Raw genomic sequence first — 17795 nt, 5'->3', positions numbered from 1 at the left:
CTCCAGGTCCTCGAATCTTTCGGCCCACCTCTTGTGCAGCGCCTCGTGCGCCTCCATCTTCACCGCCAAGCCCAAGATCTCGTCCTCGTTCTCGGTGACTTTTTCCCGCACCTCTCGGATTTCTACCTCTTGGGCCTTCTGGGTCTCCTTCAGCCCCTCGATCGCCGTCAGCAGTGGCGCCAGCACCTCTTTTTTAAGCTCCTCCACGCAGCGCCTGAGAAACTCCTGCTGCTCCGGCCCCCATGCTGCTCGATCTCCGCCATCTTGTTTTTTCTCCCTCGTTTCTTTTGTTGCTCCAAAGCCGCTTTTGTTACCGCTCCACTTCTGGTCCACTCCATACAGTATGGAAGGGGGACCTTGCTCTCACCTTCCCACATGGGAAGTCATCAAAAAATTTCCGTTGGGGCTCCTCTGGAGAGCCCAAAAGTCCGTTCTAGCGGGAGCCGCCGAAATGTGCGGCTTAGCTCCGCATCGCTGCAACCGGAAGTCCTGGAGCTGCATTGTTGATGACTGTAGCCAGTTTGAACTTCACAGTTCCGCCTCAAGAGCTGAAGGAAAAAGCAAACAATAGCAGTGAAAGCCAGCAGTTAAACTGGAGGAAGAACCTTTCCCAAAATTAATAGAATCATTACATTTTTTGCATGTTCTTTAACAACTGGGGCTCAGGAAGACCTGACCTACACACTTTCACAGCTCATAAACTGCACACCTGACCCACGTGTGAAAATCGATTTCCCTGCAAACAAGAACAGTCTGGCGGCACACCAAAACGCGCTTCCACACCGAGACACAAATTCAGCCCCAAATGTAGGCTTTCAATGTTCGGGTTAATTTTTAGCAGCTTTGTGTTGCTGAACATTTTCATTTGCAATCTGCCAAAAATAAAATCTGGTGGGTTAAGTACCTTAAGTGGCTCTTGCTCACTTACTAGAGATTGTCTCATCCAATATCCGGGAACATCTTGTTTGTTATTCAACCTGAGATGGAGGGAAAGGGATTAATAAATAAAATGCAAAAGCGAAGCCAGAAATATTCATCAAAATATGCACAGAAAACTAATTAAATATGAACAAGTAAGAACATTAGTGAAAAATGCCTACAGTGATCGAGTGGAGAGATCAGTGATTAGTATAATCACTGATATTGTTTCACTTTATTTACTTCTTTAAGTGATGTTCTACTGGAATAATGCAATGGAACTGTAAGTCATGTGACCGGAGGTCCAACCTTTGTATGTACTTTTAGTCTTTATATTAACAAATGTTTGCAGAAAGCCATGTATTTATCACCCATGTTTTATTTACTAGCACATTAACTGTGTGTTAATATAGTGTCAATGTTACTACACAACCTGCATTTTCTGTCCATATCAGAAATTTTAAAAGGACATTTTACTAATATGTGCAAGAGCCCATCGCTTTGCCACACCTTTATTCAATATTTTCTACATAAATTATGTATTTTGGCAGCTTTATTGTGTCAATTAATCGTTCTTCATGAGCTTCTTTGAGCCAGTCCTCTTACATCAGTCAAAATACATCCAGAACCAGTTTATAAATTATTATTGTGTTGTAGTGGTTGAGGGATTAGTAAATCAATCAGAAATATAAACAAGCAGGGCAGCACGGTGGCGCAAGTGGTTAGCACTGCGGCCTCATGGCGCCGAGGTCCCAGGTTCGATCCCGGCTCTGGGTCACTGTCCGTGTGGAGTTGGCACATTCTCCCTGTGTTTGCGTGGGTTTCGTCCCCACAACCCAAAAGATGTGCAATGTAGGTGGATTGGCCAAGGTAAATTGCCTGTTAATTGGGAAAAATAAATTGGATACTCTAAATTTATTTAAAAAAGAAATATAAACAAGCTTAAACTTTAAAAGTCACCACAGCTTTATATCCTTTATGATATCTGGTTACAATTTTAAACATATTTCACTTATCAAGTATTACAAAGTGGGATTATTAATTTCTGAATAGCAATGGTCTCCTGAATTGCAGGACTGTATTAAGTAATAAACTATTACTGATTACCAATTTGGGCTACAGTCAGTATTTGCGAAATAAACTGTCATTTCTCTTTTACATAGTAAAATTGGAAACCAGCTTTTGAAACTTAAGTAGCAATTTTTTCATATGTAAAAGTTAAAGCATGGACCATGTGAAATGTAAAATATTTAAGTCAATTAACACGTGTCCATTTTATTTTAAATGTTTTATTTATCAGTAACAAGGTGGCATAAATTAGCACGTATAACATGAAGGATTTGTACCACAGAGTCCACATTTTGCAAGGATGTGCTTCTTTGTGCCAAACTTGAAGTTCATTGTTCTCATTTTCTTTCCAGCAGTCCTTGATAAACGTCAGCTTTATACTAATAAAAATAATCAATTTCTTGCAGATTCGCTTCCAGATCCTTTCATGATTGCAAGCAAGCGTAACAGCACCACCAGTTATGTAAAAAGATCAATTTCCCAGACAGGTAAAGCAGGATGATGAGCATTTATTTACTTTGCTTAATAGTGAAACTGTTGATTTGAAGGGAATGTTGCATTTTGCATTTTAAAACATACAGAGGTCATTAATAGGCATTCTTTGCCTATTTTAACACTTCTCTCCTCCTGAGCACCTGTAGCGTGAGATTTTTATTGTTGTGCCAAGCTTGTGTTATCCCCTTGGAATGAAGGTGGCAATCTTCGCAAGGTGCTAAGCTCCAGGATGACACAAAACAAGGCAACCTTTTAAAATTTGAAGGCTTCTGCATGAAATTGCCTCTCAGTAATGTTGCTGTGAAGGAAAGCAGCCTCTTCATTGATACTGGCGGAAAGATTCTTAAACCCCCAGGAGAGAGTTAACTGAATTTCCTCAGTCTAGACCTTCGAAGATGCTGCCCTGTATACCTCACAATCTGGTTAACATGGGCATCTCTAAATAGTCCCCTGCAGTGCTTGCTTCTGCAGAGCTCCATTCATTGTTTCCATTGACTTCATTGCCTTTTGTTCAGATTTGGTCAGTGGTAACCCCCATGATGTTGATTGTGGAAGATTCAGCGATGGTAATGCCATTGAATGTCAAGACGCATTGGTTAGATTCTTTCTTGTAGGAGATGTTCATTGCCTGGCACTTTGTGGCACTAATGTTACTTTCCACTTCTCAACCCAAGCCTGGATATTACCCAGAGTTTGCTTTATTTGTACATAGACTGCTTCAATTTCTGATGAATGGCACTGAATATTATGCAATCATCAACGAACATCGCCACATCTGACCTTATGTTGGAAGGAAGGTCATTGATTAAGCAGCTGAAGATGGTTGGGCCTAGGACACAACCCTGAGGAACTCCTGCAATGATTTAGTGTAACTGAACCTTAAAAAAAAAATGTAGCGTACCCAATTATTTTTTTTCCAATAAAGGGGCAATTTAGCATGGCCATTCCACCTACCTTGTACATCTTTGGGTTGTGGGGGTGAAACCCATGCAGACATGGAGAGAATGTGCAAACCCCACACGGACAGTGATACAGGGCCAGCATTCAAACCCGGGTCCTCAGCGCCACAGTCCCAGTGCTATCCACTGCACCACATGCCGCCCTGTAACTGAGACTTTTGACCTCCAACCATAATCGTCTTCTTTTATGCCAGTTATGACTCCAACCAGTAGAAAGATTTCCTCTAATTCTCATTGACCTCAGTTTAGCTAGGGCTCCATGATGTCACATTTTGTCAAATGTTGCCTTGATGTCAAGGGCAGTCACTCTCACCTCACCACTGGAGTTCGGCTCGTTTGCCCATGTAATAATAATAATAATAATAATCGCTTATTGTCACAAGTAGGCTTCAATGAAGTTACTGTGAAAAGCCCCTAGTCGCCACATTCCGTCGCCTATTCAGGGAGGCCGGTACGGGAATTGAACCCGCGCTGCTGGCCATGTTCTGCATTACAAGCCAGCTGTTTAGCCCACTGTGCTAAACCCACCCCAATGTTTAACCAATGCTGTAATGAGGTCAGGAGTTGAGTGACCCTGATGAAACCCAAACTGAGTGTCAGTTAGCTGGTTATTTCACTGCTATCAAGTGCCACTGTTGATGATCCCTTCCATCATTTTACTGATGATAGAGAGTAGACTGATGGGGCGGTAATTGGATGGGTTGGATTTGTCACGCTTTCTGTGTACAGGACACACCTGGACAATTCTCCACATTGCTGGGTAGATGCCAGCGTTGTAGCTGCATTGAAACAGCTTGGCTTGGGGCGCAGGAAGTTCTGGAGCACGTCTCCAGCATTATTGCTGAAATATTATCAGTGCCCATAGCCTTTGCAGTCTCCAGAGTCCTCAGCTGTTTCTTGATATCACATGAAGTATGTCGAATTGGCTGAAGACTGAGATCTGTGATGTTGGGGACCTCTGCCATTTTCCCCCACTATCCCCACATCCCTTGATGTAATTGGAACCAAGAAATCTATCAATTTCTGTCTTGAATATGCTCAATGATCGAGATTCCACAGCCTTCTGGGGTAGAGAACTCCAAAGGTTCACCACCCTCTGAGTGAAGAAATTCCTTCTCTTCTCATTCTTCATTCTGAGACTGTGTCCTGTGGTTCTAGACTCATCAGCCAGGGAAACATTCTATCCCCATCTACCCTGTCACACCCTGGAAGGATTTTGTAAGTTTCAATGTGATAACCTTTCATTCTTCAAAACTCTAGAGAACACAAGCTATGTTTCTTCTCCCTCTCCTCGTGGGGTACAATCTCCCAGACTGCAGCAGATGAAGTTTAATTGGAAGGGTATGCTACCCATATCTGTGGAAAATTATTCATCTATTTGCAGCACTAGTTCACTCGGAAACACTTGGCAGCTCCAAGCCAATCTGCAGAGCTAACCCCCACAGGACATATTCAAAGCTTCTGCTGTGGATGTTTCAACTGCTGCCACAGATACCTCAAAGTGTCTAAATGGGGAAACCCATGTATTCCAGCCATTTGTGACTGACTATAAGGATCAAGCTGCCATCAGCAGCACCCATGACACAGCTGAAAATAGCTTTCTTTCAGGAGTTATACTGAGACAAGTGCTACCTTGATCCCAAAGGGCCCCAAGAGGTTCAGAGCTGCTAATCAGCTCAGTCATTAGAAGTCAATCATTGGAAAGTTGGTCCTTATCAGGTTGTCATAAATGCTCCTTGCAGTTTGCCATGTGCTGTCCTCTGCATTCTCTTCATGGTGCTGCTGTGGCTCTTGCTGATTTCCCTAAATCCTTTGGCCAACCTCCTCTTCAACCTCTGGGGCCTCAGGCAAAGGCTCACTGCATCTCTAAGACACACTGCATGCAGCACATCGTCATATAGTCTTTGTGACCCTATCTGGACCATATTGCAGAGTTTCCCCTGCCCAGTACAGGCATCTAAAGCATGGGCGGGATTCTCCGAGCCTCCGCCTAAAATCACGATCAGCTTGGGGGCGGCGAGTGGGCGTCGACGCCGAAATCCGGTCCCCGGAGAATCGCCGCGAATCTTCTTATCCAATATTGAAGGGATTGCGGCAGCATCTAAGGAAATAACATGTGTAATACTGAACAATAATGGAGAACGCTGATAAAACTCAGCTGATCTACCAGCATCTATTAGGAAAGACACAGAATTAACGTTTCAATTCCCAGACTATTCCTCAGAAGAGTATGCATAATATGGAGCTATTGGTCACAAATGATCCTATCACTGCCTTGCTTACCAACAATCTGTCCACCTCTAGCTTAAAAGTATGCCAAGACTGCTTCCATCGCCTTTTCAGGAAGAGAGTTCCAAAGACTCACAACCCTCTGAGTGAAAGAGTTTCACCTCATTTCCGTTTCAAATGGGCGACCCTTTATTTCTGAACAGTGACCTCTAGTTCAGGATTCTCCAAAAGGAAACATCCCCTCCACACCCACCCTGTCAAATCCCCTCAGGATCATATATGATCCTATTATGGAATGTACATTCTGAAATGAGGTGCATGTATATTCTGAAGTGAGGTGGATACTGTTCGCCTCCTGCATTACTTTGTTTCTCTCTCCTTCACCCTCTTCCTGCAAAAAGTAACATGGAATGAGCACAATCCGCAAAGGAAATTCCATGGATATTTGCCTTGAATGGATAAGGTGGCTAAAATGACAAACCCACATAGGTCAATATTCAATCATTGGAGAGGAGGAATATAAATTAAAAATAAAAGGAATGGTTTGTAACAGCAGGTTTTGTGACATCGGTGTCAATGCTTATCTCAGCCCTTTAAATATTGTTACAACAAAAGCAAAATGCTGGAAATATGAAACCGAAAATATGGCAGACATTCAGTAGTTCCGGCAGCAAGTGTAAAGAGATAAACCGAGTTCATGTAAATATTGCTGCCCTCCTAACCTATAGTACCTCTGACACCATGAAATCCATCGCTGCGCAATTTGCCTTTCTGATCAATTAATCCATCCTGAGTACAAAATCTTCGCTCAGCAAATGTGTATTGACAAAAAGATCGACCGCTTAGAGGGGTCAAGAATTTCCTTTTGTGACTGGTACTAATCTGTTTGATACCTTTGGCAAATGATGAATGTGTCCGGCATAGAAATGCTGAAAAGAAACTTCACCGTTCTTTGCATTGACAACAAACAGAGAAAGGGAAAAGAAACTTACATTATGACGGCCCAGACCATCCCAAAGCATTTTTCAGCTAATTACGTATATTTGAAGTGTGACCACTGTTGCAATGCAAGAAATGTGGGAGCCAATTTCTGCACAGCAAGCTCTCACAGCAATGAGATGAATGGCCAATTAAATAGTTCTCGGGCATAACCTTAGTGCACCAAATTACAGCACAGTGTTGTTTCAATTACTCCCAGATACTTAGTTGGCAATACATAAGGACATTTTAATTGCCCAAATATAATACATTTTGGAATTCCATCCTTCTTATACTTGAGCAATATTTTGGCAACAGCAGCAAAGTTGATAGGGTTTATAATGCAGCTCATATGCATCACAAATACAGTTTATTGTATCCCACTGGGGGGAAATAGAAAAAGTAATTCACTCTGCTGTAAGTACTGAGATAGACGAGTTTCCAAACATATACACTACCAGCTAAAGAAAATCCTTTCGGAAGTGTGCCTGCGCCATCTACTGGTAATCAACTGGCACTTGATAAACAAAAAATCCCTGGTTTTCAACCTACTTGACTTTGGTTTCTAAAGTCAGCCTAGTTTATTGAGTGCCAATCATTGGGAGCATGCCATTTTGGGGATGTTGCTGCTGCTGGATTAAAGACAACGGGTTGCATTCCGATTGCCGGTGCCGAAATCGCGGTCAGCGATTGGCTGGAGAATCCGTTTTGACGGTGAAATCATGAGCGGTACTGTTTCCGAATGCTCCGCCCCCTCAGAAACAGCGTAATCGCTGAGTACGCAGCACGCCGTTCAGATGGCCTCAGGACGTCACCTGAGGCCCTCTCCCAATGCTCCGCCCCCAAAGGGCAGACTTCCCGGCAGCGAGGGGCGCACGTGCCCACAGTTTTCGGGGACCTTGCATGGCGGCTGTGGATTGTATCCAGCGCCACCACAGTCGGGTGAAGGGGGGAGGGTGAGCCATTCCGCTGGCCGTGGGGGGCTTCAGCGGGGGATAGGGGCACTGGTGGGGGGTAGTTCGGGGGTGGCGAGGGAGTGTACAGGGGTGCACCATCTGGCAGACCGGGTCCGCACGCAGCCGGAGGCTGGCGCGCCCACGGACCTGGTAATTCTCCATCCGTACCTGCAGGTAAGGACTTTACGTGGCGCGCCCCCCTACCGGGTGGACTTTTTAGTCCTAAGACTGGACACATGCTCTGGACATAGCCTCAAAATCGGAGAATCCAGCCCAAGGTCATTAGGAAAACCGCTGCAGTTTGTTCTGAAATTACTAAACATTCCCCAAAATGGACTGTGCTTCTTACTAGTGTACATTAATAAACAGTGAAACACTGCAGCGCTCGTCTGCTTAACAGAGTATTTAATGGCTGCCGAAACCTTACATTGCTCCTTCAAAACACATAATCCCAGAGTTCTAGTACCCCCAGCTGCTTTTTAGAGACAGGATAAAGTTGAGGGCGTGAATTCCCCACTTCCCGCCACCGGCAGCGAGAATTGCGATTGGGCGCAATGAGAAATACATAATTTGTGCCTGGTACTGATTCCATCACCATGCTCTGGTCCCTCAGTGGTGGGTTCATGCAAAACCATCATTTGTATGGCTTTAAATATCATTAGCGGGTTGGACACTTCATGCTCCACCCCTCCACAATGCTCCGCCCCTCTTAGGCAGAAGTCTCACACGGGCACGAATTGGTGCAAGTATTTACAAGTGGGGCCTGGGCGCCATGACTGTTGAGGGTGAGCGGGAGGCTAAAAAAACTCTCAAAAATTGTCAGGGTTGCTGGGGGTGGGCAGTAACGGACAACAACTTGGCGCCATGTCCTTGGGCTCAGGATCAGGGTGGATTGGCTCAGCTCCATTGCTGCAGTAGGTGGATTTATTTGCACCCCTTTGGTGCTGCTTACAGGCTCCTAGCTGTTCAAACTGCTGACTGCACACTGTCCTGGAAGTGACCCACCCCCCTGGAAACCCTCATACCCCAGTGGTATCAGCAAGGAGATGGACTTGGCCAAGCCCAGACAGAGGATCACCAGGTGTTGGCACTCCTCAGAAGGGCAGCCACACTGCAGGGGATTAGCAGAGCTCACTCCGACCAGAGGACACCTGCACCGTGGCCTTTGGAACCCTCCCAGGTACGCTGTCCCTCTCAGGGCAGAGGCCTCACCAGTGACCCCCACCCCTCAGGTTCACGAGCTGTCTCCTCCTGGTGAGGCCAGCAGTACTGACTGCCTCTGCCACCACCTCCCAGGTGCTGTTCAAGAGGGCAGGCTTGAATCCCTGGGTAAAAGGGAGTGTCCCGCCTCATAGGCATTGAGCAGTGTGTCTACCTTGGACTCCCAAAATCTGGGAGCAGGTCTTCTCTGAGTCATCTTCATGGCTGCAGTGAGTGTGTGGTGAGTGGAGTGCTTAAAAACAGCTCCCGCTCTCTAGCGCTAATTGCAGCCCCAGGCATTAATTTTTAATCAATAATCTTTGTTGTCACAAGTAGGCTTACATCGCAATGAAGTTACTGTGAAAAGCCCCTTGTCGCCACATTCCGGTACCTGGTCGGGTACACAGAGGGAGAATTCAGAATGTCCAAATGGCCTTTCGGGACTTGTGCGAGTAAACCGGAGCACCCGGAAGAAACCCTTGCAGACATGGGGAGAGCGTGCAGACTCCGCACAGACAATGACCCAAGCAGGAATCGAACCTGGGGCCCTGGCGCTGTGAAGCCACTGTGCTAACCACTGTGATACCGTGCTGCCCTATACTGCCTGCTGGTGCAGGGATTGCTTCCAATTCTCGCCAGCATGTCCTGAATCGTGGAATCAATAGCGCCCCCAATGGAAATGCGAATCGCAAGCTATTCAGAGGATGGAGTCCCTTGATGTACGATCAATTGCACAGAGACGAGAGTTGAATACAACTGAGGCTTTATTACTCTAAGATGTGTGGCCTCCTACAGCAGCTGGCGAAATGGCTGCTGTATGGGGAGCACACATATTTATACTCTGCCTACTGGGCGGAGCCAGCAGGCAGGGACTACCCCCGTACCTGTAGTACAGGGCCTTACCACACATCTCCTAATATATACAACAGTGATGATTACCACATCCCTATTGATGCTGCTAGACGTGCTGAATTTTCCCAGGATTTTCTGTTTTTGTTTCAGATTTCCGCATCTGCAGTATTTTGCTTTTTCCCTGAATTCTGGATTCTGTTCCCATTCACTGAGGAATCAGGTAACCCGATGGACAGCAGGGGCAGAATTTCAAAAGGATAGTAGTACAGTGAGTGGAGCCAGGCAGGCTCACAATTTCACACCATCGAACAGCACCGCTGCATAATAATGCATTGTCAATGGGAAAATATTTTGGTGGCGAGATCAGGAAGCGGGACCCAGCTACTTGGCTGAATATGACAGATGGCTGCCTCCGCCATCTATACTGAGCTAAGCGTAGTATTTGAGGCACCAAAACTTACGGCAGAATTCGTAGGTTAGGAAAGGGGAAAAAGCATCCTGTCACGTTAATAATAATCTTTATTAGTGTCACAAGTAGGCTTACATTAACACTGCAATGAAGTTACTGTGAAAACCCCCGAGTCGCTACAGTACGTGCCATACTGTAGCGGGTACACTGAGGGAGAATTCAGAATGTCCAATTCGCCTAACAAGCACGTCTTTCAGGGCTTGTGGAAGGAACCAGAGCACCCGGAGGAAACGCAGACACGCGGAGAACGTGCAGACTCCGCACAGACAGTGACCCAGCCGGGAATTGAACCCGGGTGCCTGGCGCTGTGAAGCAACAGTGCTAACAGTGCCGCACTACAACATTATAACATTGAGGTTGTTTGGCGACCTAGGTATTGTCCAAAATTACCTGGACATAGCTGTCTTATTTAGCGGCTAAGAGTGATTAATGGAATCAGCCGACATATGAAAGTGCTCATATATTGGCTGACACCAGTATCTTTGCTCATTTGGATATCAACAGACAAAGATGTAACTACATTTATGAATTAGGATGCAGCCAACTAACCTGCCAATTTATATATATCTGTTCCTATCCAACTTGAATTTTGTTTTAGGAGTTTGCCCATAATTCTAGAAATTCTGTCTCCTGCCCATCGTGATTGATGAATGTTACCATTAACCATGGTGAGGTTTTGACATCAGGACCAGCATCATTGGTGTAAGCAAATCATTTCTCATCTTGATAGGGGCCAGTTCTTTTGAAAGGATATATGGGAACCATGATAGGTCTCAATGAGGAGGAGATGGCATCAATGTAGCGGGGAGCCAGTTATAGCTGCAGAATGAAGCAAAGAGAGGCACTCATGCATTGGCACACAGTTGTCTTTGCATGAGCAGAGATTCCTGAGCATTTGGACTGAGAACGCTGGGACACTTGGCGAGGGATTGTAAGCCTGAAGAGATCATCAGAGCAAAACAGGGCACTCCAGGAAGCCGTGACAGTCCATAAGAGCAAAAGACATAGGAGCAGAATTAGGCCATTCAGCCCGTTGCGTCTGCTCCGCCATTCAATCATGACGGATATGTTTCTCATCCCCATTCTCCTGCCTGCTCCCCATAGCCCTTGATCCCCTTAACAATCAAGAGCCTATCTATCTCCGTCTTAAAGACTTGGCCTCAATGACTTGGCCTCCACAGCCTCCTGCGGCAATGAGTTCCACAGATTCACCACCCTCTGGCTGAAGAAATTCCTCCTCATCTCTGTTTCAAAGGATCATCCCTTATTGGGTTTACTGCCATCACATAATTGAAACAAACAGGTTTGGGTGTAAGCAACAACATGTTTATTGAATAAACTACTGAACACAATCACAGAAAATGACATTCCAGTGACCCAGAAAGTGCAATTAACAACGCTGCTCATACAGTGTAGTGCCCATGGAGGCAATCTGCTCCATGCAGATTGAGATGCCAGTGCCAATCCTCCTCGTTGTAGAGGTGCCAATGCAGATCCCTCCATTGGTTGCTGCATCGGTGTTAATGCACCGGAGTAATCTCCATCACTGGGTTTTGCTGCAGGGATAGCCCCTCACTCAGAAGGGCAAGGATACAGATGATGATGGCACCCCATGACGTGTGCCCACCCTCATCATCGTCTGTGACAGCCATAGTCCTTTGATAGCACTCTGGGTCACTGGAGGGAACCGCTAACTGGGATGCAATTGGCAACCTCTCCATGCATTGTTATGCCAACAGTGCCACAAACCGCTTAATGCTACAGAAAGTGTCATACATTCTGTGCATTTCAGCACACTATTCCTGCATCCACTCAGAGTGATGCAACTTATCACTCCCCACAAGATTGGCCATTCTCCCAACGGAGAAGCTCATGCACTCAATAGTCTGAGGCATGGTGGAACACACGTGATGAATAGACACCCAACTCTCCTCCATTTCTGTATTGCCTCAGGGAACTCCAACACATCTCACGCTGATGCTCCAAGTATAACCATCTCTAAAACACTAATCTTGCAAGCCCTCCCGCTGCCCCTCAGTGTATTCCCAGGATGCACATCAGAAGTGAAGAAGGCCTGCTGCCTTCCACGCCCTGTTGCCTGAGATGCGCTTGGCGCCTGTCCTCTGGAGGGTCTGGACCTGGAGGGTCCCAGCCAAGTTTTGGGTGGCACAGATGTTGTTGCATCACCCTGTTTGGCCCACTGCCCGTGAGACACACCGGTATCAGGAAGTGGGAATCAGAAGGTATGGTCATTCCTAGGGTCTCCTGCATCCTAGGACTCGATCCTCAGCTGCTAGAGATGCAAAGGCAGATCTAGGAGTACCAGGAGGAGGTGTCAGTGACATTCCTGCAACTGCAAGGCCAAATGGAGGGGTCCCAAAGCCTTCAATCGCAGGAGATGTTGCCAGCATTGAGTGGCACCCAGGCCAAACCTGTAAGGGTGGAGTCCGCAGTGAAAAGCCTGGGGCGAGATGTCAGAGTCATGACTGACATACTCCAAAGCATAGCTCAGTTCATGAGGATCATGGCTGAGGGCTTCAAGACCATGGTGCAGGCCACTCACTCCAGCTGCCCATCCATCCCATGTGAACCTTTAGGGAGGAGGAAGCAATGGGGCACATTCCGGGACCTTCCTATCTCCCCCTGATGTGTGGTGGTCCGTAGAAAGTGACCCAGAATCCTGTCTGCTAAGCCCACTGAAGTCTGTGTCTCTGAGCTGGTGGATGGTGCAGGTGATAGCTGTGACATGTCATCCATGTCCTCCTCGGAAATCTCCATTGTGCTGTCGTGGGTGGAAGGGGGGGACTTGTTGTTGGCCACGGCTCATCAGTTGATTTTCTTGCAAGGCAAGGGACATTGTTCTAATACATGGCCTGGTCAAGTGTTTGAACAACTTAGCCCTGTTGCCTCACGGTGCCGAGGTCCCAGGTTCGATCCCGGCTCTGGGTCACTGTCCGTGTGGAGTTTGCACATTCTCCCTGTGTTTGCGTGGGTTTCGTCCCCACAACCCAAAGATGTGCAGGCTAGGTGGATTGGCCACGCTAAATTGCCCCTTAATTGGAAAAATTGAATTGGGTACTCTAAATTTTAAAAAACAAGTGTTTGGACAACAAACACCTCACGTGACACTAGTCATCAGGATGATGGTGCAGTGGCTCTTCACTTTACTGGTGGAGGCCAACCTCACTCTCTGTGTCGGTCCGCTTCTGGTCCTCCCTCTGAGCTCCATGGCTCTCTCTCCTAAAGGAGTCATGACCTATAGTTCGGACGTACCTCCACCCCTCCCTTCTCTCTCTCCGGTTATGAGCAATCTTCCCCTGCAGGGACACAAAAGAGGATAATGTGAGCCAGATGCCTGGAGGGTCAGAGGTCAAGTCAAACTGCATGTGTCGGAACTGCGCTTAAGCAGGGAGGAGTTCTGAACAGGGGGCTTTGAGGAGAATTCTGGGAGGTTGAGTGCTGAGGACCTGCAAGGTGATGGCATTTGGGTTCACGTGACATTCTGGGGGTTGACGAAAGGGTGGAGTGCCAAGTGGAGAAGGCAGGGCACTTGCCCTTGCAGATCTCAGTAGGTCATTCATTTGTTTTCTACATTAGATCCCCGTCCTCGTGGTGAGGCTGCTGACACTGACCAGTGCTGTCACCATCACACAGGCGGGATTGATGACCTTCCTGGAGGCTGCTTGGCAACTCACGGGTAAATTGTGGCCCGCCTCTCCTCCACGGCATCCAGCAACCGAGTGAGCGCTCCCTCTGAGAATATGGGGGCTGATCTTCGAGCGGCTATCAACCTGACTTGAATGAGAGTGAGTGCTGTGGAGCCATTTAAATGAATGAAGTGCTCAGATGGCACCCAGGCAGGTGAAACAGATGCTTCGTGCCACAGGCACAGTGTTTATCATGTGGGAAAAAAGAAATTCACAAAAGATTGCGATCCGGATCGCGATGCCCGTGCCAGCGTGATTCACCCAATGTTTGCACCAATAACGACACTTTGCTGTTTGTTCGTAAAATTATGCCCAAGATAAGGATTGAAATAAGAATGTGGTCATGGGAACTTGCCTCCAAAAACAAATGCAGTTGATTTTTTTTTTCTTCATTCACGGGATGTGGGTTAATATTTGCCCTTGAACTTTTAGAGGGCATTTAAAAGTCAACCACATTGCTGTGGATCTGGAGTCACATGTAAGCCAGACCGGGTAAGGATGGCAGATTTCCTTCCCTACAGGGCATTAGTGAACCAGATGGATCTTTATGAATATTGACAATGGTTTCATGGTCATTGTTAGACGTTTAATTCCACCAATCTTTCTATGGCCTGGGCAGCGTATCATTGGGGTCACTTGGCTTGTTAACAAGCTCATTTGAACCTTGATTATTTATATTAATATGGTGGATGGGCTGGCAATTTCGGTGGTGAGCTCAGAGTTGGGCAAGAAGGTGATTGGGCGGGCACCCACCCTATTTTATGTGCCCTCCCCACCAAAAACTCCCCACAGGGGAACATGAAATACAGCCTCTGGTTAAACTATTTAAACGCTTGCTGCACTGAATGCACATCTTCCTCACAATGCTGCAGCTACTTACAGCATGTGTCACCTCCCGCCATCCCTGCCTCTTCTGCTGGCTGGCGTCGTCCTGGCACAGAAGACTTCTCCTCGCTCCCGCCTTCCCAGGATAAACTCAAGGGAGGCACCGGAGAATCATGGGGCTGCCCTGCTGTTCTCCGTTGAGTCAGCACAATAATAACAAGCTGCCTGTTACATCTGGCCTGCTGTGTAAAGGTCATATCTTCTCCCCTCGACTCACTCCCTTAATTGGATGTCATTTAACCTTTGTTTCCAAAATCACATCACAGCAAAACGAGTGCAAGTGCAAAAACCGTTTGCCTTTCGTACAGGTCCCACCCTTACTACCCCCCTACTCTAACCTAAACTACCCTCCACCCCCCCCGGGTCTGCTGACGATTACTTTTCCGCAAAGAAGTCAACGAATGGTTGCCACCTACGGGCGAACCCCAATAGTGACCCTCTCAGGACAAACTTAATTTTCTCCATACAGAGAAAGCTAGCCATGTCCAATAGCCAGGTCTCTGACTTCGGGGGCTTTGGGTCCCTCCATGACAATAGTATTCGTCTCCGGGCTACCAGGGACGCAAAGGCCAGAACATCTGCCTCTTTCTCCTCCTGGATTCCCGGATCTTCCGACACCCTGAAAATCGCCACCTCTGGACCCAGCGCCACCCTTGTTTTTAAAACCTTGGACATGACATCCGTAACCCCTGCCAAAATCCCCGAAGCTTTGGACATGTTCAAAACATATGCACATGGTTCGCTGGTCCTCCCGCGCATTTTGTGCACCTGCCCTCCACCCTAAAGAATCTGCTCATCCGGACCACTGTCATGTGAGCCCGGTGCACAACCTTAAATTGTATTAGGCTGAGCCTGGCACATGTTGCAGATGCGTTGACTCTACTCAACGCATCTGCCCATAGACCATCCTCTATCTCACCTCCCAGCTCCTCCTCCCACTTGCGCTTCAGCTCCTCGGTCTGCGTCTCCTCCAACCCCATAAGCTCCTTTTCGATGTCCGAGATGCTCCCCTCCCCTACCCACCCTCTGGAAATTACCCTGTCCTGAATCCCCCTCAGCGGTAAGAGCGGGAAGGTTGCACCTGTTTACAAAGGAAGTCCCACACTTGCAAGTATTTGAATTTGTTTCCCCTCGCCGGCCCAAACTTTTCCTCAAGCGCCCTCGTACTTGGAAAGCTCCCCTCTATGAACACATCCCCCATCCTCTCAATCCCTGGTCTCCTCCATACCCAGAACCCCCCATCCATACTCCCCGGGGCAAACCGGTGGTTATCACAAATTGGGGCCCAGACCGATGCTCCCATTGCTCCCAAATGCCGCCTCCACTGGCCCCAAACTCTCAGGGCCGCCACCACCACGGGACTGGTGGAGTACTGCGCCAGCGGGAGCGGCAGAGGTGCAGTTACCAACACCCCCAGACTGGTGCCCTTACAAGAAGCCGCCTCCATACGCACCCATGCCGAACCCTGCCCCACCACCCACTTCCTGATCATGGCTATGTTAGCCGCCCAGTAATAATTGCTAAAATCTGGCAGCGCCAGCCCGCTCTCTCCCCAGCTCTGCTCAAGCATTACCTTCCTTACCCGTACAGTCTTGCCCGCCCAGCCGAAGCCCGTGATCACCTTGTTGACCCACTTAAAAAAGGACCACGGAATAAAAATGGGGAGACATTGAAATACTAATAGGAACCTCGGGAAGACCGTCATTTTCACCGTTTGTACCCTCCCAGTCAGCGACAATGGGATTGCGTCCCATCTCTGGAAATCGTCCTTCATTTGGTCCACTAGCCAGGCTAGATTCAATTTATGCAGCCGGTCCCATTCCCACGCCACTTGGATGCCCAGGTACCTAAAAGTACTCCCTACTGACCTAAACGGCAGCTCTCCCAGTCGCCCCTCCTGTCCCCTCGCCTGGACCACAAACATCTCACTCTATCCATGTTTAGCTTATACCCCGAAAACCGGCCGAATTCCCCTAAAATCTTTATGATTTCCTCCATCCGCTCTACTGGGTCCAAAACGTACAGAAGCAGATGGGGAGAGGGGGCATCCCTGTCTCGTCCCCCGGTGCAGTCCAAAGTAGTCCAAAGTTGTTCTGTTCGTCCGTACACTTGCCACCAGAGCCTGATACAGTAACCTGACCCAGTCAATAAAGCCCCTCCCAAATCCGAATCGTCCCAGTACCTCCCACAGATAATCCCATTCTACCAGATCAAAAGCCTTTTCTGCTTCCATTGCGATCACTACCTCAACCTTTCTACCTTCCGGGAGCATCATGATACCATTTAACAGCCTTCTTACATTGGACACCAACTGCCTACCCTTAACAAACCCCGTCTGGTCCTCACCAATAATGTCCGGAACACAGTCCTCAATCCTGGAGGGCAAGATTTTTGCCAGCAACTTGGCATCCACATTCAGCAGGGAAATAGGCCTGTAGAACCCACACAGCTCCAGGTTCTTGTCCCGCTTCAGAATCAGCAAAATCATTGCCTGTGACATCGTCGGGGGCAGCATCCCTCTTTCCCTTGCCTCATTGGACATCCTCAACAACACTGGCCCCAGTATCCCAGAGAACTTTTTATAGAACTCCACTAGGTACCCATTCGGACCCGGGGCCTTACCCACCTGCATGGCCTTCAAGCCCTCCACTATCTCTTCCAGCCCAATTGGGGCCCCCAGCCCTTCTACCCGCTCTCCGTCCACCGATGGGAAATTCAGCTCCTCCAAGAAGCCCCTCATCCCCTTCGGCCCCGTAGGGGCTTCCGACCTGTACAGCCTGCTGTAGAAATCCCTAAAAGTCTTATTCACCCCGACTGAATCACCAACCAGATTCCCCTCACCGTCCTTTACTTTCCCTATCTTCCTAGCTGCCTCCCTCTTCCTAAGCTGCTATGCAAGCATTTTGCTGGCCTTCTCCCCATGTTCATAAATCGCCCCCCTTGCCTTTCTCAGCTGCTCCACCGCCCTCCCTGAATGTTCAGCAAGCTAAACTCCGCCTGCAGCCTCCGCTGTTCCCTCAGGAGCCCTGCCTCTGGTGCCTCTGGGGCCTCCGCATACCTCCTATCGACCTGTAATATC

At 47.8% G+C, this 17795-nt stretch overlaps 1 protein-coding gene across 7 annotated transcripts in view; it reads left to right on the top strand.

Annotated features, from left to right (window-relative positions):
- mcf2l2 (MCF.2 cell line derived transforming sequence-like 2) overlaps positions 1–17795 on the top strand; it is a 650277-nt gene that overhangs the window by 596178 nt on the left and 36304 nt on the right. For all 7 annotated transcript variants that reach the window (XM_072474222.1, XM_072474228.1, XM_072474225.1 and 4 more), the window contains one exon: positions 2394–2474. In XM_072474222.1, the coding sequence (XP_072330323.1) occupies positions 2394–2474 (81 nt within the window). The remainder of the gene's footprint in view (positions 1–2393; positions 2475–17795) is intronic.

The sequence above is a fragment of the Scyliorhinus torazame genome, chromosome 14 (genome assembly GCF_047496885.1).
Source record: "Scyliorhinus torazame isolate Kashiwa2021f chromosome 14, sScyTor2.1, whole genome shotgun sequence".
NCBI classification, from domain to species: domain Eukaryota; kingdom Metazoa; phylum Chordata; class Chondrichthyes; order Carcharhiniformes; family Scyliorhinidae; genus Scyliorhinus; species Scyliorhinus torazame.
The sequence above is the reverse complement of the archived record's forward strand: the minus strand, read 5'-3'. Positions and strand labels throughout refer to the sequence as shown.